Here is a 20,909-nt window from a genome sequence, read left to right as displayed (position 1 = left end):
AATTAGAAAACATAATAAAAATTCAAATCATAAATATCTAATTTCTATGTACCTGACTGAAAGTTAAACCAGCCACACCTCCCAGGTATATGTAAACCACACCCATTTCTCCGTTAGCATAAGGGGCGGAGACTGCAAGGTCTTCAAAGCCGTCTCTGTTGATATCGCCAAGAGACTCGACTGAGTACCCAAAGCTACCTGGCTCTTGAGGAGCTGGAGACTCAATGACTGTCGTATTTTTAATCTGGAGGAGAAATATTAATGTTTATTTTATTTATTGTGAACTGACAGGGCTGCTGTGGTCCCCACTGTGGAGGTATAGGGTAATCCTTCCTCTGTTTCTATTACAGAATGGACAACCAGCCACTAAACTATGGTAGCCATTAGCCTTTAAATCTAACAGAGCAAAATCATAACCAAAATAACCATCAGCCTAAAGAAGAGAGAGAAAGAAAGAGAGAGAGAGAGAGAGAAAAGCATATAGAAGGATAAAGATATTTTCTACCTCAGTTCCTTCAAATACCCAAGACTCCTGTAGAATGTTATTATCTGGAAATAACGCTCTGATCTGTTGAAAATAATATTCACAAATATACATAAAAATATTAATTTTTAATGTATAAAATTAAGCTCACAATACCTGCCCTTTGTGGTTGTTAGCTCTTGGAGCACTTGAGAATATCTCAGTAACGTCAGTGCTTATATCAACAAAAAAATGTCCCCGCTCCAAGTGATAGCCTATGAAAATTATACACAAGTATATATACATGAAAGTTTTTTGTTTTTTTTTTGAGTAAAACACTACCTCTAAGTTCATCAATCGGTGGATTATTGTTGACACTAGTTTGCAATTTTGTCTGCTTATTAGCTGTATCAATAGAAAACACTTTGCCAAAAAAAGGATCTATAAATTGGAACAAATGAAAATAATATTAATAGTCAAAAATGCAATGTTTTTTACTTGAGCCTCCACTCCAAACAGATCCTATTGCTAACAACTCTGAACTGCTCGTCTAATAATAATAAGAACAACAACAACAATAATAATAATAATAATAATAATAATGATAGTGACATTATTCAATGCACATACACTGCTTTCATTGAAAAATTGAGCATCAACTCCAGCCAGCGAAAAGCCAGGCTCATCCACTACGATAAAATAAATAAACGTAAACAAACAATGTGTGAAAAGTAAATACTACAGCATTTTTGGCAAGGATGTATATTCAACTCGAAACATATTTGATTGTAGTACTACTACTACTAACAACTAACATGGAGATATCTGATTTGGTGTAGTAGCTGCTTCAATGTCATTAGGAAAGAGAGCACAGCGACCATTAGTGGAAGATCTTAAATAAGGTCCGCTAAATGTAGACCCAGATATAAACAATGGGGCACAGGCCTGGGGTCATAATAAAGGTAAAGGTTATAAAGGATAAACTTACAGTGACATTATGATCAGAAGTCTTGACGGTAAACCCGAGCAACTGGTCTTCAAATGAAGAGATATCAAAGCTACTGATATCAGTAAATGGGTTATAAATGCTATCTGAGAGAAGAGAGTGATGTTGTACTATATTAGTCCAGTAAATATTGCTCACTGTTTTTAAGATTAAACTTGTTAATCCTTTGGCATAGAGAACCATTAATGATGGGACATTGGTAGACTCCGCCCTCTCTCCTTCCCTCATACAAAGCCTTGGGAGCACCTACAAGTAACCTAAAACAATAAATTAAAAAAAATTAACCAATTAAAATAATGCAATATTAGCTAATGAAGTGGGTAATGATTGGCAAGGAGGCAAGTAGGCACAAAAAATAATCTACAAACAACAATATAATGTGTATCTGTTGTACTTTTGGTTGTACATAATGCAAACATGCATATAATAGTAGACAATGTAATAAATCATTACTACTCTCCCTGTAGATGGATAACATGGATTTATATGAGTAAACAGGCAGCATTGTAACAATGTACCACCTACATTGCACAGACCATTAGTCAATGCACACACCCAATTAGTTAGTAATTGACTCCAAGAGAAACAGAGATTAAGGAGAGAGAGAGGAGGAGGAGGTGGGAAAGGAATGACAGATAATGTAGCACTCAATGGTAAACAAGAGTTGGACATGATAAAGAATAAAGGTCAGACAGCCTTACACAAAAAAATGAGCTGCTAACATTATTATTGAATAGCAAGTGTGAACCAGGAACAAAGAATGTCAAGTGGATTGAACAAAGTGTTATGAGAGAGAGAGAGAGGAAGCAAAAGGGAAGAGAAAGAGAGAGAAATATAGGAAAAGTGGGAGAGTACAAATTATGAACCACTCATACTGTAAAATATGCAACTCCTGTACTCTTACAAAAGGACATTTATAACCTTTACAAGAATGACCACAAGTATTTTAAGCATTCATGTCAGTATACAGCTTCAAAGAGGCTCGTATTATGTATTGGACAAACAATGTCATTCTATAAACTGCTAAATTAGATACTTATCAATAGATGCCAAACAAAAAAAGGGAAATATATGTATGAAAGGCTACAGTGTGGAATTTAATTGCAATATTAAAGTGTCCAAATTAATAACAAACAGTTCGTTACATTGGGCTGCATAATTTTAGTGCATGAATTAAAAATTATGTAGCTAAAAGTACACTAGATCTAATAAACAATAATAGAGTACCATTATTATAAAAATACAAGTTGTTAATTAATAAGTAGACTCTAAATGAAATTTTAAAAACATTTTACACTCATTATACAAGCTACACTAGTAATATCTATGGCCACACTGATGTCTATGGTGTACTCACGAGTGTGCTCCGCCAGTTGTGCGATGCTGCGCCACAGAAAATCCAAACAATTCCTCGCCGCCGCCGCTAGAAAATACAAGAGTGGGAGAGGACGGATCCAAGTTGAATCCACTGACTCCAGTAAGGAGGATAAGAGAAGGAAAGAAGCAAAGCAAAAAAAGATACATGATGCCTGTCTGTGTAGTAAACACAGCTATTCCAGATCAGACTGTAGAGTAGGTGCGGCTAGAGATCAGGCTACTTAATAGGCTAATCTATGCGGAAAATCCGGAAATTAAAATCTAAATTGTGGGTTAATTTAAGCCGCTTCAAGCAAGAAAACTCTCAGGCTTACATTAAATAAATTAAAAAAATATCTGTTGTAGGATTTAAATGAAAATTATAACAATAATTATTGTACAAAAATTATTACCAATGAGATCATATGAAAGGTATTGTACTTGCATTACTTCTTATACATTATTATTTAATAGTTGTTTTTTTTGTTATAAATCTCGTTTAGAAAAAAGCTCTTTCTTTTGTCTGTCAGAAAACCTTGCTAGTGCAGCAATGACCCTCACCAACTGCTGCCTCTGTCTACCCATCATGTACTCAAAAAGAACATTCCGGAAAAACTGAGAGAGAGAGAGAGAGAGGGGGGCTACTAAATGACATAATAATAATGTCTAAACTTACATCAAATTCCGGTCCACGCGGTTCAGACTCCAGTTTCACATCTTTTGAAGGAGTATCGGGAAAATTGGAGGGGAGAGATCTCAATGGAGTTGTAGGCGTGGTCAATGGTGACGTGGGAGATGAAAATAAGGACACAGGCGTACTTGCCAGTGGACGACCCTAAAATATAAAGTGATGCAATTAAAGTTTAATCGTTACTGTAACGACAAGGAATTTAAATTTGATTTAATAATGCATGTACTAATAAAAACACCTCATATTTGATTAATTTAGCAGCTAGTGTTTCCTTTTCTGCTTCGCTGGCCTTCAGAGCCTGTTTGTAATCCTTTACGATTCCCTCCAACCTAACAACAATAAAATAATAACGTAAGCCTGAGTGAGCAAGCACCACTCAGACAACACTCTTCTACCCTCAATTTTTATTACATTTTCTAATAGCTTATGCTGCCTAGAGAGTTTGAGCTGATTCCGACTTAAATTTTTCAAGTTATGGCCATTTTAAAAAACGAGCCAGAATCTGAAAAATACCCTGTACTATAGCCCATGGTTTTTTCAAAAAAATGGCTCCAAAATCACTCCCAATTTTTATTACATTTTTTGATACATATTGATGTCCTTAAGCTATGTAGAAATTTTGGGCTGATTCAGACTTAAATTTTTCGAGTTGTGACCATTTTAAAGAACAGACCAATTTCTGAAAAATATCCTGTACTATAGCCCATGGTTTTTTCCAAAAAATGGCTCCGAAATCACCCCCAATTTTTATTACATTTTTTGATACATATTGATGTCCTTAAGCTATATAGAAAGTTTGAGCTGATTCCGACTTAAATTATTAAAGTTATGGCCATTTTAAAAAATTGGCTAATTTCCCTGTACTATTTATAGCCCATGGTTTTTTCCAAAAAATGGCTCCAAGATTACCCCCAATTTTTATTACATTTTTTGATACATATTGATGTCCTTAAGCTATGTAGAAAGTTTGGGCTGATTCCGATTTAAATTTTTCAAGTTATGGCTATTTTAAAAAACGAGCCAAAATCTGAAAAATACCCTGTACTATTATAGCCCATGGTTTTTTCAAAAAAATGGCTCCAAAATCACTCCCAATTTTTATTACATTTTTTGATACATATTGATGTCCTTAAGCTATGTAGAAATTTTGGGCTGATTCAGACTTAAATTTTTTCGAGTTATGACCATTTTAAAGAACAGACCAATTTCTGAAAAATACCCTGTACTATAGCCCATGGTTTTTTCCAAAAAATGGCTCCAAAATCACCCCCAATTTTTATTACATTTTTGATACATATTGATGTCCTTAAGCTATATAGAAAGTTTGAGCTGATTCCGACTTAAATTATTAAAGTTATGGCCATTTTAAAAAATCGGCTAATTTCTGAAAAATACCCTGGTTTTTTTCCAAAAAATGGCTCCAAAATCACCCCCAATTTTTATTATATTTTTTGATACATATTGATGTCCCTAAGCTATGTAGAAAGTTTGGGCTGATTCCGACTTAAATTTTTCAAGTTATGGCCATTTTAAAAAACGAGCCAGAATCTGAAAAATACCCTGTACTATAGCCCATGTTTTTTTTCCAAAAAATGGCTCTGAAATCACCCTCAATTTTTATTACATTTTCTGATATATATTGATGTCCTTATGCTATGTAGAAAGTTAGCGCTGATTCTGACATAAATTTTTCAAGTTACAGCCATTTTAAAAAATGAGCAAATTTCTGAAAAATACCCTGTACTATATATAGCCCATGGTTTTTTTTTTTAATGGCTCCGAAATCACCCCCAATTTTTATTAAATTTTTTGATACATATTGATGTCCTTAAGCTATGTAGAAAGTTTGAGTTGTTTCCAACATATAATTTTTGAGTTATGATCAATTTTTAAAATGAACCAATTAAAAAAGAGCAAAGACTATATAGCCCATGGTTTTTAAAAATTGGCTCTGAAATCACTCTCATAGTCTTTAGCAAAATTTATTAAAAATAAAATCTTACTTTTTCGAATGCATATAGGGACTCTTATCTAATTTTAGAATAACTTTAAAAATTCAATAATATTCATTTGTAAATCAAAGCTGCAATATGTACCGCAATATGCAGCATTGTCTGAGGCATAATTACTCATAAGTCCTCACCTTGTCATTGATGACTGACTTTCATTCAGTTGATCAATCTGCTCTTCTAAATTATGTATCTTATCCAAATATTCCAACTCCTTATCTCCTCCACTACCTCCTCCTCCTCCTTTCACTCTCTCTCCTGTCTCTCTTATTGTATTATCAGGGGTTAGCTGACTCAATTGCGTTTCTAATGTCAATACTTTCTTCTCTTCTTTCATCAGCCTCTCTCTAGCAGAATGAGCTTCAGTTTTAGCCACTTCGAGCGATTGCTTCAAATCAGCAATCTCAATGAGATACCACTCCTCCTTCTCACCCTCAGATCCAGTTTGAAGACTCATCTGTTGCCTTCTCTTCAAAGACTCCATTTCTGTCTTGTGTTTCACCACAGCAGCCTCAAGCTCCTCCTTGCATTGCTTCTTTACAGCGGATACCTCTTGCTTCAGTTTCAACTGGTAGCTAGAGACAAGACCCTCCAATTCAATGACCTTATGCTCGCTTGCCTCTCTCTCCCTATTCCCCTCTTCTTCCATTATTTGCAGTCTTTGTCTCAGTTCCTCGCAGTCAGTTGTTAGTTCTAATACCTGTGTCTCCATATTTGATTCTGCCGATGAACGAGAAAGGTTCTTCACCTCAAGCTCTTGCGTGAGTCTCTGGTGCTCTTTGTTTGCTTTGGTGAGGATCTCTTCCATCTTCTCCTGCCATTCCTTATCAGCTTGTACCAGTTTACGCTCGCTTTGTCTGAGTTTCTTCTCAAGGCCTTTGATCTCGGCCAGCTTCTCTTCCAATCTCTCACTTGCTTCTTTCTCCGATTGGCTCCTTCTATTTTCGCTGTCACTTAGCTCTCTTTGAAGATCGTCTCTCTCATTTCTAATGGCTGCCAGTTTTAGGGCGAGCTGCTCATTCCCTTCCTTGGACTCTGTTTCTTTTACGTGTAGTACTCTCTCTTTCTCTTCCAGTGATTTCTTTAATCCCGTGAGCTCTTTCTCCATCTCTTCATTACTAGAGGAGAGTTCAGAGTACTCTTGGGATTTCTCAAACAACTCGCTCTCTTTCTCTCTCAAAGACGCCTCCAATTGTACGAATCTCTCGCTGTGAGTCTTCTCCAGCTGCTCTAGTTGTGACTGAAGAGAACTCACCTTTCCAGAGAGCCCCTGTCCCCTCTCCTCCAGGCTCTCATTCTTTCTCTTCAGGTCTTCAAAGGACGCGGTCATTGACTCCAACTTCTTTTCTTTCTCAAGTAGCTGCCTCTTAAGTTCTGACTCCGTCTTCTCAAACTGAGCTGTCAGTTGCTTCTTTATGGTCCCTAGCTTGCCCTCAGCTTTCTTCTTTATCTCTTGTCTTGCTGCCTCTACTTGTTTCTCTACTGATGAAGAAGACTCAGTCTGAGCCTTTGATGCTTCTTCTTGGGCTTTATGAGCTTCCTGTTGTAATTTTACAACCAGTGCTTGCTTCTCTGCCAGAGTCTCTCTTACTCCTTGTATCTCTTTGTCTTTAATTTGATTTTGGCTGGTCATAGATTCGTTTAGATCTTTCAAGGAGCCTGAGAGAGCTTCATTCTCAGATTTCAGTGTCATTATTTCTTTGCTCAGTCTCTCCCGATCTTGTTCAATATTTCTGATTGTTTCCTTCAACTGTTTAACTGCGAGAGAGTTGCTCTGTCTCTCACCCTCCCTCTCTTCTTTCCATGATGCTTCTGCCTTCTGAAGGTTCTCTTTAGCTACTCTCTCATTGCTCTCTTTAGCACTAGCTCTCTCTTCCTCTATCAATGTCTTTATTTCTGCCTCGTGCTTTGATTTTAATTCAGTCACAACTTTGTTTCTTTCTTCCTTTGCACTAGCAAGGGCAGCAGTTTTTTCTTTTTCTGCCAGTCTTAAGGCTTCCTCTTTCACCCTTTCCATCTCCCTTGCCTTTTCTTCTAATATTCTTTTCTTCTCTTCTCTCTCATTAGCAAGAGATGAGTTCAGCTCCTCTATCCTCTTGTTCAAATCCCCCACCATTGTTTCGTGTTTCGTCTTAAGCTGTTGGAACTTTTCGTTGAATTTCTTTTTTGCAGTTTCCCCTTGTTTCACAGTCTGCTTTGCATCTGATAACTGTATCTGCAGTGACTCTATTTCTTGCCTGTGAGACTCTTGAGTAACTCTTGCCGACTCCTCAAAATGGGTCTGAGTCTCTTTAAGATTTAACTCCGCCTCTTTTAGACGAGATGTCATTTCCTTTAGCTGCGACTGAGTTTCCTTAAATTGAGTCTCAATCTCCCCCAACTGCTGCAAGAGCTCTTTCTCTCTCTCACTCGAGGCCCCACTCATTATTTCTAGCTGCTTACGCAGTTGAAGTATCTCTTGCCTGGCAATCTCTTCTTTCTCCTTTGCACCACCAAGCGCTTGCTCTAGCTTTGTATTTTGACCTTTCACCTCTTGAATATTTTTCTTGAGTGCCTGCGCTTTGCTTGCAGTCTCTTTTAATTTATTTTTAGTTTGCACATTGTCCTCCTTGAGCCTATTCTCTAGTTCTGTCAGAGATGCAGAGTGAGAGCTTTTAATTTCTTCTACTTCTTTAGCATGAGCTTCAGTCATATTGGCCCTCTCTTCATTAAAACTGGTCGTCAGTTCATTCTTTAGCGAAAGAACAGACCTCTCGTGTTCCTGAGTCATTTTACTCTTCAATGCATTCATAGCTTTATCGTGATCTTCCTTTAACTGAGTCTCCAGTGACAATAGCTTCTGTTCTGAGCTATCACTGCTGTCTCTAAGACTGGTCCTCAGAACCTTTAGCTCGTTCTCCTTATTCTCAGCCTCTTCCTTGAGTTGTGCTAATCCAAGCTCATGCGTCTCTTTCATCTCTTCAATCTCCTTCCTGGCAGAGTCTAGCTCAGCCCCTTTGGCTCTTAGTTCGCTAGCAGAGGCTTCCAAAGCAACAGCATGTTTTTCTTGAAGAACTTCAAGCTCATTTCTAATTGATTGCAATTCTGTCGTCTTGTTTTTAATCTCTTCATTAGCCGTTAACAATTTCTCCTTGAGTTGGGTGAGCTCTTTCTTTGTCGATAGCAACTCATTTACTTTCCCTTTCATTTCTCCTGTGACTTGCCCCAGAGCTACACTCTGTCTCTCTCTCATCTCTTTGATCTCTTTATTTGCTTCATCCAGTTTCAATGCAAACTCTGAGAGCTCTTCTTTATGGGTAGCTAATAAATTCTGGATTGAGGCTTCGTGTTCATTTTGTTTTTCTTCAAGTACCTGGTGTAGCTGACTAGTGGAGGCTGTTTGAAGCTGCTCTATCTCTTTTCTGTGTTGTTCTTTTAGCTGTGATATCGTCTCATCTTGCTGACTAGTAGAGGCTGTTTGAAGCTGCTCTATCTCTTTTCTGTGCTGTTCTTTTAGTTGTGATATTGTCTCATCTTGCTGACTAGTGGAGGCTGTTTGAAGCTGCTCTATCTCTTTTCTGTGTTGCTCTTTTAGCTGTGATATTGTCTCATCTTGCTGAGCAGTGGAGGCTGTTTGAAGCTGCTCTATCTCTTTTCTGTGTTGCTCTTTTAGCTGTGATATCGTCTCATCTTGCTGAGCAGTGGAGGCTGTTTGAAGTTGTTCTATCTCTTTTCTGTGTTGCTCTTTTAGCTGTGATATCGTCTCATCTTGCTGACTAGTGGAGGCTGTTTGAAGCTGTTCTATCTCTTTTCTGTGTTGCTCTTTTAGCTGTGATATCATCTCATCTTGCTGACTAGTAGAGGCTGTTTGAAGCTGCTCTAAGTCCTTCTTGTGTTGCTCTTTTAGTTTCAAAATGGTTTCGCTTTGTTGATGAGCTGCAGTTTGGAGTTGTTCTTTTTCCTTCTTATGCTCTTCCTTCATTTTCTCTAGCTCCATGTTGTGTTGGCTGGTCAGAGTAGCCAGTTCATCTTTATGAGACTGGGTAGTGGACTCAAATTCCCCTTTAGCATCTTCATCATATTTCATTTTAAGTTCTTTAATACTTTCTTTGTGTTTATTTTCAAGGTCTCTTGCTTCACTCTTCAGCTCAGCCATCTTCTCTTCCAATGTTTTAACGTTCTCTTGTAGTGAGAGTATCATGATTTCCTTTTCCTCGAGTCCAGATCTCAAAGACTCGACTGTTCTAGCTAAACCTTCATTCTTGGATACAAGAGCATCGGTCATAGACTTCTGAGATGCCTCGTCTTCCAGTCTCTTTTTCTCTAACGATTCTCTCTCGGATCTCAATTCTTCCGAGACGCTCGTAAATTCTTTTTCTTTCTCTTTAAACCTCTGAGTCATTTCTGTCAATTCGGCCGATAGTTTTTCAATGTTCTTTTCCTTTTCTATCAATTCCGTTTCCTTCGCAGAGACAGACGTCATGAACTCTTGCAGTGTCACTTGTAGCTGTGATGCTTCGGCTTCTTTCTGAGACAACAAGTTTTTGAGGTCTTTAGTTTGGTCAGTGTTAGTTCTGATGGCATCTTTCAACAGCTCGTTCTGCTCTTTAAGCTCTTCAATCTCTTCCTGAGACTTTCTATATGACTCCGCCTTTTCTTCGTGCTCTTTCTGAAAAGCGGAGGCCATCTTGTTTATCTCATTTTCTTTTTCTGCTAACTGCTCAGACTGACGCTGTATGGTTTCTTGAAGGCTTTGCCTCTCGAGTTTGAAAGATTCATCGACTGCTTTTGTAGTACTAGCATCATCTTCAGGAGAATCAGCCTAAAATTTAAAAAAAAACAATATTGTTAACTAATGGAAATTATTATTGTTATAAACAAATTAATAATTTATTAATTTTAATATAAAAACCTAAAACTAATAATAAGAGTGTTTTGATTTGTACGTATAATAGAATTAAACACTCAATGAATGTTGTGGACTAAAAGGTCAAACCACAGTAAAGATAAAATTGAATTAAAAAATACAATATAAACCATATTTGAAAAAAACAGACAATCAATAAACGTGCCAAGCGTAAAAAGGGGTAGTGCTGTGACTAAGCAAGATAATAATGGATAAGTGCCAAAGCTATGCTACAGTCTATAGTAAATAGCTGCTTTAATAAAGTACAGAATGAGTGCATGTGATTTGGCAAAGCACTGAAGTATAATGAAAGTTTAATAAAATGACAGACTATACAACACCATAACCAGATGTTAGGAAATAGTAAAAGGAACATGATGGAAGGTGTCAATATAATGAAAGGGGATTTTTCTAAAGCTTATTATTATTATTATTAATATTATTGAGGTACTCATAGCTCAAATTCGTTGGATTTAACTGGAGCAACTGCTTCAAAAACAAAAACAATCATATGTATCAGAAATTTGTAAAAAGTCCAATTTAAATTTTTGTTTTTAATGATTATAGATCAAAAATTATTATTTGAAAACAGCCCAGACTTTCTATATGGCATAAGGACATCAATATGCATCAGAAAATGTAATAAAAATTGGGGATGATTTAAGAGCCATTAAAAAAAAAAAAACCACGGGCTATAGTACAGGGTATTTTTCAGAAAATGGCCAGTTTTTTAAAATGGCCATAACTTGAAAAATTTAAGTCGGAATCAGCTCAAACTTTCTACACAGTATAAGGACATCAATATGTATCAGAAAATGTAATAAAAATTGAGGGTGATTCTGGAGCCATTTTTTAGAAAAAACCATGGGCTATAGTACAGGGTACTTTTCAGAAAATGGCCAGTTTTTTAAATGGCCATAACTTGAAAAATTTAAGTCGGAATCAGCTTAAACTTTCTACATAGCATAAGGACATCAATATGCATCAGAAAATGTAATGAAAATTGAGGGTGATTTTGGAGCCATTTTTTGGGAAAAACCATGGGCTATAGTACAGGGTACTTTTCCGAATTTGGCTCATTTTTTAAAATGGCCATAACTCGAAAAATTTAAGTTAGAATCAGCTTAAACTTTCTACATAGCATAAGGATATCAATATGTATCAGAAAATGTAATAAAAATCGAGGGTGATTCTGGAGCCATTTTTTAGAAAAAACCATGGGCTATAGTACAGGGTACTTTTCCGAATTTGGCTCATTTTTTAAAATGGCCATAACTTGAAAAATTTAAGTCGGAATCAGCTCAAACTTTCTACATAGCATAAGGACATCAATATGCATCAGAAAATGTAATGAAAATTGAGGGTGATTTTGGAGCCATTTTTTGGAAAAAACCACGGGCTATAGTACAGGGTACTTTTCCGAATTTGGCTCATTTTTTAAAATGGCCATAACTCAAAAAATTTAAGTTGAAATCAGCTTAAACTTTCTACATAGCATAAGGACATCAATATGTATCAGAAAATGTAATAAAAATTGAGGGTGATTTTGGAGCCATATTTACGAAAAAACCATGGATCAAAGCCTAAAACTTTATACATGCAAATGACAATGAACTTAATTGAAATTGCATGCCATTAAAAAAATAATCCATTTTCTCCCTTAACTTAACATCTAAAACTTGGCTGCAAAAAAATAAACAATGATGACCTTTACTCTTTCTGTCTACTAACCTAGACAACACAGACTGATGCTGACTAGTAAAGATGCTATTTTAGGCACAAATTAAAAATGACATCATTATAACATAGTGCAAGGCAAGCAACATGTCCACAGACACAAGCAATAGGCAGTGATCCTATTCAGCAATATCTATATTTAGAATAGCAAGAGATTACGTCATCATGCTTTTAAAAATAGCCAGAAAGATAAGTAGACTCTATAGACAATAAATAGCATTGGAAAGAAGATCAGAAATCCTTTTTAAAATTGTGTATATATTTTCAAAATTACAATCATCAATATAGCAATACTAACAAGGTTAACGAGGCATGATAGCTAAACCAATTAATACTTGTACTGCAATTTCAATTTAAACCACAAATTCGATTATCACTGGGTACTCAACTTTAAAATAAATGAACAACAAAAACATTACACAAGACATATATGTACATCAAGAAACAATAATAACGAAGGAATAATCACACGCATAGACACAATAATTGGAGGAAGCATGCGAATATGACACCACAATTAGATGTTTTTCTAAAGGGTACATGTTCACAGGATGTCAGCTTTCTTTTGGAGAGCAAGAACTAGTACACAGCATTGATGGTGCATATACATAAAAATGTACACTAGCTGTGACTTTGAAAAACAATGAAATCATTTTACATGTACTTACATGTATATCCGTACGAAAAACAATGAACTAATTTTACACATACATACTCCATACAAGAAGAGAAAAATACAAGCATTCACATACACACACACACACACACACACACACTTAGTATATACATACACACATACATGTACTTACATTATATACATACATACTGTTATTATTATTACTACACTGGCATTAAGTGGCAGTACATGTCAGTAAGTAAATGAGCCAATGGACACACAGTGAGGGAGGGAGAGATATTGTATACAAAAATTGACAACAGAGCAGGACGAGCATGAGCATGTACATATAAGGCAATAGACACTAAAAGTCAAAAAATAGAAATTAAAAGAAGCTGTCCTAAACACATTCAATACATTAGTAAGAGATACAGTCAGTGTTTATTCAGATACAACCATACACTCAGTGAAGGAAGTTCCATTGAACCAAAGACGCAAACACAAACATGCACTGCATACATGCAAACATGTACATGTACATGTGTATATGATTGATATAGCAACAGGTTTATGCAGCTAGCTATGAGCATGCATGACATAGAGTAAATGAGGAATCCTGAGTGAATGAGTATGAGAATTTACAGATACACCCATAGATAAATGAATATGGTAGTAATAGATATACAAGTACATCTACATGTACACAACTACACATGTACATTGTAGATGTAGACGAATAACAATGAGTGTGTGTGTGTGTGTGTGTATGGGTAGAGCTATATATGTACATTGTGGATGATTACGGTAATAAGTGCAATTGTAAGTACACGATAATTAAAGAATAATCAGCAAGTATAGGCCAAACAACGACGTACTCCACTTGTAAGATAATAAACTCACTTTTCATTATAGAGAAATAAAATTTTAAAAATACATTTAAAGACTGATATCATTAAAACTTCTAGCCCAGAAATGACAAATGCCCTTAGATCAGAGAATTTAATTATATTATAACAAGAATTGTACAATTCAGAGAATATTACCATAATAACAAATTAATGGAATATCAGTGAGTCTGTGTACTGTAAAGCATAATGTGTACAATGTCCATTATGGATTCACTTAATCACATAAAATACTAGACATGCAGACAGGGTATAACAATAATAATGGGCCCACTAGTCTCCAATGCCTGTCAGCTATTTTAAATCAAGCAGACTAACAACTAGATTAGCCTCATAAACAGTGTCCCACACTGCAGCACTAAAAGTATTCCATACAGTCTACATGAACCAATATGGGCTCACCCCCGAATACATGTACATGTAGTACATGTACATGTACATTGTATGATGTGATGCAGAGTAAGCATGTGAGCAATTAGTTATGCTAATAGTGTCTCAGAGTCTCCAGTAGTACAAGTATGGCCTCAACTTGTGACTCCTCATTAGCTAATGATTCACAGGCAAAGCTTTAAAAATACTCACACACAATCAGCGGATGCAGCCAATGCTATTGATAATGAGTGGATATGGGCTCTCCCTGTCTATCATTATTATCATTCAGGGAATACACTTCAATAGTCTACAATTACAAAAGACACTTAAGACTCATTAGAGTAACCAAAAGGTCACGGGATTGAAAGGACCAGAGCCCAAGAGTGGGAAGAGAGAGGGAAAGTGGTCTGAAGGTTTTAAGGTTTCAAGGCCACTTCAAAAAGGCCCCTGCATCAGTGTCTGTCCCCATGGCAACCTGAAAGGGTAGAACTAAGAGAAGGAATGCTCTGACTCAAAGCTGATAATAAAGCCCATACAAATGACTGATAGTGACACAGTGTGTGTGTGTGTTATTCTATAGGAGACTTGGTAAGAGAGGACCAGCTGTCAATTGAACCAATTAGGAACATAACTTGATTAGTATAGGACATCGATAAAGAGATACGTTTGAGAATGATTTAAAAATACTCAGTACTCATGCATGTACATGTACCTGTATATACAAACTCTCACCACACACAGACCCTAATAAATAATAATATTTGTACATGTACATGTACATGTATAGTTCTACACATCACGACATTTATAATCAATTTAAACCACACACAGTTTTAATTATTGATACGAGGATCGACAAGTTCTTTCTCATTAGTGATACGTATAAAATTAAAGGAAGGGAAGACACCCAGACAGACACACACACACACAAAACAAGAGCCACAAAATGTGATCAGTATAGAGTTCTACAGGTAAAGGACACACACAATTAAACCATGTACATGTACTATACATGTAGTATACATGCACACACATCAATGCATGGAGATACAGTACAGGTCAGTACAATCTATTAATGTACATGTGTATTTAATGTACATGTGTATATATAGAAAGCATAAAAAACAAAGTATCACATGTACTGTGTGTCATCATGCATGCACAGACATACATGCACTAACATCTTGTGTGTGTTTTTATGACTGAAGGTTCATTCATTTACAATAACATAAGTCACATGTACACGGATGTGCATGCATGTACATACATGCAATCACAATAATAATAATAATAATAATAATAATAATAATAAATATATTTCTTACATGTACCTCTCTCACTCTATCTATTTTGCCCATTAAAGTGGAGCTATCGGTACACAAGGGAGAGTCAAGGAATACCGATGAGACAAGCAATCATTGACACATAGCAATAACAAAAGACACAGTGTTATCATGCAACAGTTACTGAAAGATAAGCACAAGATTAACTTGAGAAGGAAAGAGAGAGAGAGAGAGAGAGAGAGAGAGAGAGAGAGAGAGAGAGAGAGAGAGAGAGAGAGAGAGAGAGAGAGAGAGAGAGAGAGAGAGAGAGAGAGAGAGAGAGAGAGAGAGAGAGAGAGAGAGAGAGAGAGAGAGAGAGAGAGAGAGAGAGAGAGAGAGAGAGAGAGAGAGAGAGAGAGAGATACAAAGTGAGAATGAGTCTATAATTTAGAATTAATTATATGACAGCTGCAGATTATTTACATTCAAACACAAATTTACGCCAAAAAAGAGTGCGATCATCACCGTTGGGACAGCAAAAGAGGCGGTGATAGAGATATCATTAACAGACTCATAATAACCATAATAACATAATAATAATAATAATGATAATAATGATAATGATGATGACGGTAATTACAGACATAGGGACACTATGACAGACAGTTAATGTCAGTCAGTCTTGTACTGTCTATACTCTCAGACAGCGTGAGACAATTGTCGTGAGAGCCAATAAACTCACTCAATTATTAGCTAGGAAAGCCCAGCAGCCATCCAGGAGCACATAAAAGCCAATGGCCTAGCAACAGTAACGAGATTAGGATCCTATGGGGTCTAAAAGACTTCTATGGTCATGCATGAAACTTAATATTCCTATAGTATCAAAGTTGAAGTCCTTATGAGTCGGGTCATGCGTGTAGAGTACAGTATGATGTTGTGGGTTTTAAAGTGTCAGCCATGAAACGTAATACTGATAGTAATAGAGCTAAGTGTGTGAGAGCCAATTAAGCAATAATAGGTCTCATTATTAAGTTATGTCTAAACAGTGTCGTGGTACCAAGGCTCTGAATCACAACCAGCTTCATGGCTGAAATAGGACACTCTTTAAGATAGGAGTGGAGACTCCCTAAGGCTAAATAACAAATACACAAAACCAATGGAAAGTTTATTACTTGTTACTAACAAACAAGGCAATAGCCCGAAGGACCTCTATCGTACACGTACATGTGACACTCTTTAAGAAAGGAGTGGAGACTCCCTAAGGCTAAATAACAAATACACAAAACCAATGGAAAGTTTATTACTTGTTACTAACAAACAAGGCAATAGCCTGAAGGACCTCTAGACATATGATATTACAAATTTATTATCAGCACTGCATACAGCACCATGTCACTAGTATGTGCTGGGAAATCCTACATGCTGTCAAGTAAATGCAAAGTGTAAACTGATATACTGGAAAGGTAATGAAGCTAAAGAGTGTCACTAACAATCAGTGATGTTATGGTCTAAGAGCTACCGGCATCACGCAACAGCAAAAACAACACGACCACTACTGGTGATAAGTAATAGGGTTAAGGGGACGGAAAATACCTCGGGCTACAAAACAAATTTAAACAAAATTATATACATGTAGTCGGAAGGTTCACTAATGAAATCAAATCGAGTCAAAATTAATGTCAATACACTGCACATGATGAAAGCTAAGGATTGAAAGTATAATGGAAAATTAAGATAAAAAGAAGGAGACTGGGAAAGGCTTCGTAATAATAGTGAGGAGGATTCCAACTTAAATCAAATTATGCAATTACAATTTTAATTAGGACACGAGACAAAATAAAATGAATGATAAGTAGAAAAACATGTAACCGCACAATAATACTATTTACTATTCCTTCCCTTTACTACATGTGTACAGATACATGTACATGTACACATGTACACCGTCACTAGGTACATGTATAATGGACACTTAAATTAAATACATGTAGTAGTACTACTAATGATAACTCGTAATTAATGAGAGGATCCTAATGGTGTACATATAAAAACTGGAGGGTCTTTGATAACAGCTGGTATTGTCACAGGTACACAGACAGATTAAACTCTCTTAAAACATAACATGATATAACAAACCATCAGCTAATACTACATAGTTTATAGAACTAGCCTAAAACTATACCAGTTCTACACTGGTCTGATTCATGGAACTCCCATTATATCTGGGTTTTTTCTCTATGACATTACGACTGTTTAGGTATAAATGAAAAGAGCTGTAGCATTAATGGGATTTGAATTTACGTACTAAGTACATGGCATACATGTACATGTAGACACATTGAAGCTATAATTAATTACATGCATGTACATGTACATGTAATGCAAGTACATGCACATGTCATGTATTGGGACACAAGACTGGAGCATAAACACATACACATACATGTACATGTATACTGTCAGGCAGATGTCAGCAGTATGTCACATGGCTCTATGAAAGCTTTCTAAAAATCCTTTAATCTCTTGCATGTACCAATGCTTCACTTGTGATGCAAACAGCTTAGTAGAGATGAGTGTTGTTATATAAACAGGTCATGCTCCTAAAGGCAGTGAGAGACATATGTTGAAAATGATCAGGAGCTAACATCCTGGAAGTTCAAATCAACAAATGTCATATGCAACTAATTATCTACTCTTGGCAGTTTGTAAATGCAAATTAAGTGCCTGATGTATAAAGATAAGCAGCTCGGTATAAACTAAACCGGTAGTACATGTACATATCTAAGCTGATAGACAATACTTTAATTGCTGCACTTTTGAACTGTCTCGCATCTTTCCTCTCTCCCCCCTTCTCTCACCCTCTTTGCTATGTCTGTCATTCATTTTATAAATATGCTTGTCATTTCTTGCTGCATGGATCATACAGAGGCCTCCTGCTATTACTTACCAGTAAATAACACGTTCATTAAATCACCATCAGCCTAATATCATTATAATAATTATAGTCTAATTATCAAAGCATTAATGAGCAAGGCTTCATTATTAGCCCAGGGGGTATGGAGTGGATAAGTAGAGACACATACAACTGTCTGTGGTTTCACAAATTTGAAGGGAAATGGCTACTACAATACATGCATGCTACATTGCATCATTTAATACACAGATACTATTGTATTTATTTGAATCCCATGCATTGCATGAATTCTGACCTTTTCTCCATTGTCTGTTTCTTCAGTTTTCAGTTGTTGTATTTCGGCTGTCAGAGACTCTTTGTCCTTCTCTAATGCTGTGACCCTCTCTCTTGCTAGCCTGAGTCCCTCTTTGTATCGCATCAGTGTCTTCTCTTGATTGGACGACTGCAATGAAATAATAATAATAATAATAATAACATTAATAATAATAATAATTCTATTTAGTATGCCTTTTATTTATGTTTGGTCTAGCTGTGAGTTACAGTAGTTCTTTATAATAATAATAATAATAATGATGATGATGATGATGATAATAATAATCATAATAATAATAATAATAACTATAAGTCAATTTTCTGCCGCCCCCTCTCTCTCTCTCCTACATGTATTTCTGAACTTCAATAGACTTACTTTCTCTTGTAGCTCTGCTAGTTGTGCACTTAATTCAGTCACTAAAAATGCAGAAAAGAAAAACAACTCATAAAAATAATCCATAGTTTTTTATAGCATTAATCTTCACTTAACAATTAGATGCAACACTACATCCAATAATAGCTAGGCTATAACAACACACTCAATAATACTCTGCATGTACATGTACATGTACACAAGCACATGTATTACATGCTACATTAAATATGCAAGAACGTGTAATAGGCTGGTTATCATGGAGTACAAATTGTACTAGCTATCACAATCAACAAACATACGTGTATGTGTACATGTAGGTCTGTTTTTAAAAATGAGAGTAGGGGAAGAGAGAGAAAGGGGGGGAGGGAAAAGAAAGAGTGGTCCTGTTGTGTATGTTGTAGAGGGAAAGGTATGACATAATAAATGATGTGTTAATGTGTGAGATAGAATCCTCTCAAAAGTTTAGAAATCAAATTAATACAAAACCAGATAGTAGCTTTCATAGGGACACAATATGGAAACCACCACAGTACTTAGAGTGTAGTACTCAGAATAACATCATTAATCAGATTACTCATGAATATTAATGAGTACATGTATATTTTGTGACCTTTGATATGAGAAATTAAAAACATATGAACCACAGGATCAATTCTACAGGTGCACGGTACAGAGCAGCTGGATGGATCAAGAGAAGTGCTACAGGCACTGTAATCCAACCCCAACCATCATAAAGAATAATCTAATTCAATTTGCAGGTGGATCACTTTGATAAAATAACATTTATTATTTTTAGTCTCAGACAAGTTTTTGATTAGTGGCTATATAGTGGCCTCCATTATCAAAAACACTAAAATTGACTCATGTCTCTGGCATTCAATGGAATATTCCCTACATCAAGGGAGGCAGAACCGAAACAAACTATGAAATATGTTCGTGGTATTTTTTTATAAAAAGAGACAACAGCTAAAACAACAGATGGCAATGAAAGAGAATGGCACACACTTAAGGACTGAAACTTGAAAGATACCAAACTCATTACCACTGATATTTTCAATCAGTTAAATATACAGACCACATATGCATTCCTGTATACAAAGACATACAACTGAAAGTAGTATAGTTGTATCTACAGCTATAATCACATACATACATGTATGTTATAGTAGACAACCCACAACAGCATGAATCCTTTTAGTCCATATTTATATACACAGGAGCAGAGACAAATTTTTAGAGGATGTAATGTTTCTTTTTTTTTCTTTTTTACAGTAACAATATCATTATAAACTAGATAATATATTATTAAATAATGAAGTAATGGAAATAATGTTATATACATGTGTGTGTGTGTGTGTGTGATTGTGTGGCATAACTGTTTAAACCCTAAACCCTTACAAAAATTGCTCTAATTGCTATAACAAATGAGAGATTAAGTAGAGTTGGAAGACTATAGTTATAGATCCAAAGCCTGACATGAGTAGTAAGTGGACTGCCTTTAGTGTGGTAGATTATCATTATCAGTATAGTATATCCTATACTCCAGTGAAGGCAACTGATCCGTTAAATATCAAAATAACAAGAACATATTGTTTCAAAGGCTATCCAATTACTGCATCCATTGCACTATTACACACAGGCTCACAGTATAATAATGATGAACATATGTGCTTTTGCTTTATCGAGGCATACATGCATGCATATGACATATGGTGAGAGGATTGACTGACACTTAGCAACAGGGAAGGGAAGTAGTATAAGGTTTCATCTCCAGACTCTGGATCTCTTTGAGGTATCAACCAACCAACCAATAACAGGCATATGTTATTCCAGCCAATCTGACTACACCAGTGACCAAAAAACCAAACCATCAGCCCACAGAGGTTTGATACACAATAATACACAAGCACCCACAAATGGAGCCACAATACATGGAGCCAAAGTATCAAGTATTAAGAGTACACAGTGTATAGTTCAGTTTGAGTGCATGGGAAAAGGAAGGGGA

General features: G+C 36.0%; 2 protein-coding genes across 2 annotated transcripts in view; both read right to left on the bottom strand.

Moving 5' to 3' along the window:
- Positions 1 to 3,041, bottom strand: part of LOC105312393 (integrin alpha-V-like) — a 7,164-nt gene extending 4,123 nt beyond the window's left edge. Inside the window, exons 1-11 of the mRNA XM_019995211.1 lie at positions 2,827 to 3,041; positions 1,608 to 1,726; positions 1,452 to 1,555; positions 1,279 to 1,408; positions 1,094 to 1,152; positions 962 to 1,013; positions 806 to 904; positions 641 to 738; positions 506 to 568; positions 290 to 433; positions 53 to 244 (exon numbers count right to left, since the gene is read on the bottom strand). Of these exons, the coding sequence (XP_019850770.1) occupies positions 53 to 244; positions 290 to 433; positions 506 to 568; positions 641 to 738; positions 806 to 904; positions 962 to 1,013; positions 1,094 to 1,152; positions 1,279 to 1,408; positions 1,452 to 1,555; positions 1,608 to 1,726; positions 2,827 to 2,993 (1,227 nt within the window). The 5' untranslated portion in view covers positions 2,994 to 3,041. The remainder of the gene's footprint in view (positions 1 to 52; positions 245 to 289; positions 434 to 505; positions 569 to 640; positions 739 to 805; positions 905 to 961; positions 1,014 to 1,093; positions 1,153 to 1,278; positions 1,409 to 1,451; positions 1,556 to 1,607; positions 1,727 to 2,826) is intronic.
- A 147-nt stretch (positions 3,042 to 3,188) lies between these two features.
- Positions 3,189 to 20,909, bottom strand: part of LOC100637364 (golgin subfamily A member 4-like) — a 28,536-nt gene continuing 10,815 nt past the window's right edge. The window contains exons 7-12 of the mRNA XM_003382578.3: positions 18,905 to 18,945; positions 18,512 to 18,658; positions 5,660 to 10,326; positions 3,755 to 3,845; positions 3,502 to 3,660; positions 3,189 to 3,440 (exon numbers count right to left, since the gene is read on the bottom strand). Coding sequence (XP_003382626.3) covers positions 3,312 to 3,440; positions 3,502 to 3,660; positions 3,755 to 3,845; positions 5,660 to 10,326; positions 18,512 to 18,658; positions 18,905 to 18,945 — 5,234 coding nt within the window. The 3' untranslated portion in view covers positions 3,189 to 3,311. The remainder of the gene's footprint in view (positions 3,441 to 3,501; positions 3,661 to 3,754; positions 3,846 to 5,659; positions 10,327 to 18,511; positions 18,659 to 18,904; positions 18,946 to 20,909) is intronic.

This window comes from Amphimedon queenslandica, unplaced genomic scaffold (genome assembly GCF_000090795.2).
Source record: "Amphimedon queenslandica unplaced genomic scaffold, v1.1 AMPQUscaffold_13520, whole genome shotgun sequence".
Classification (NCBI taxonomy): Eukaryota; Metazoa; Porifera; class Demospongiae; order Haplosclerida; family Niphatidae; genus Amphimedon; species Amphimedon queenslandica.
Note: the sequence above shows the minus strand (reverse complement) of the source record. Positions and strands in the feature narration are given on the sequence as shown.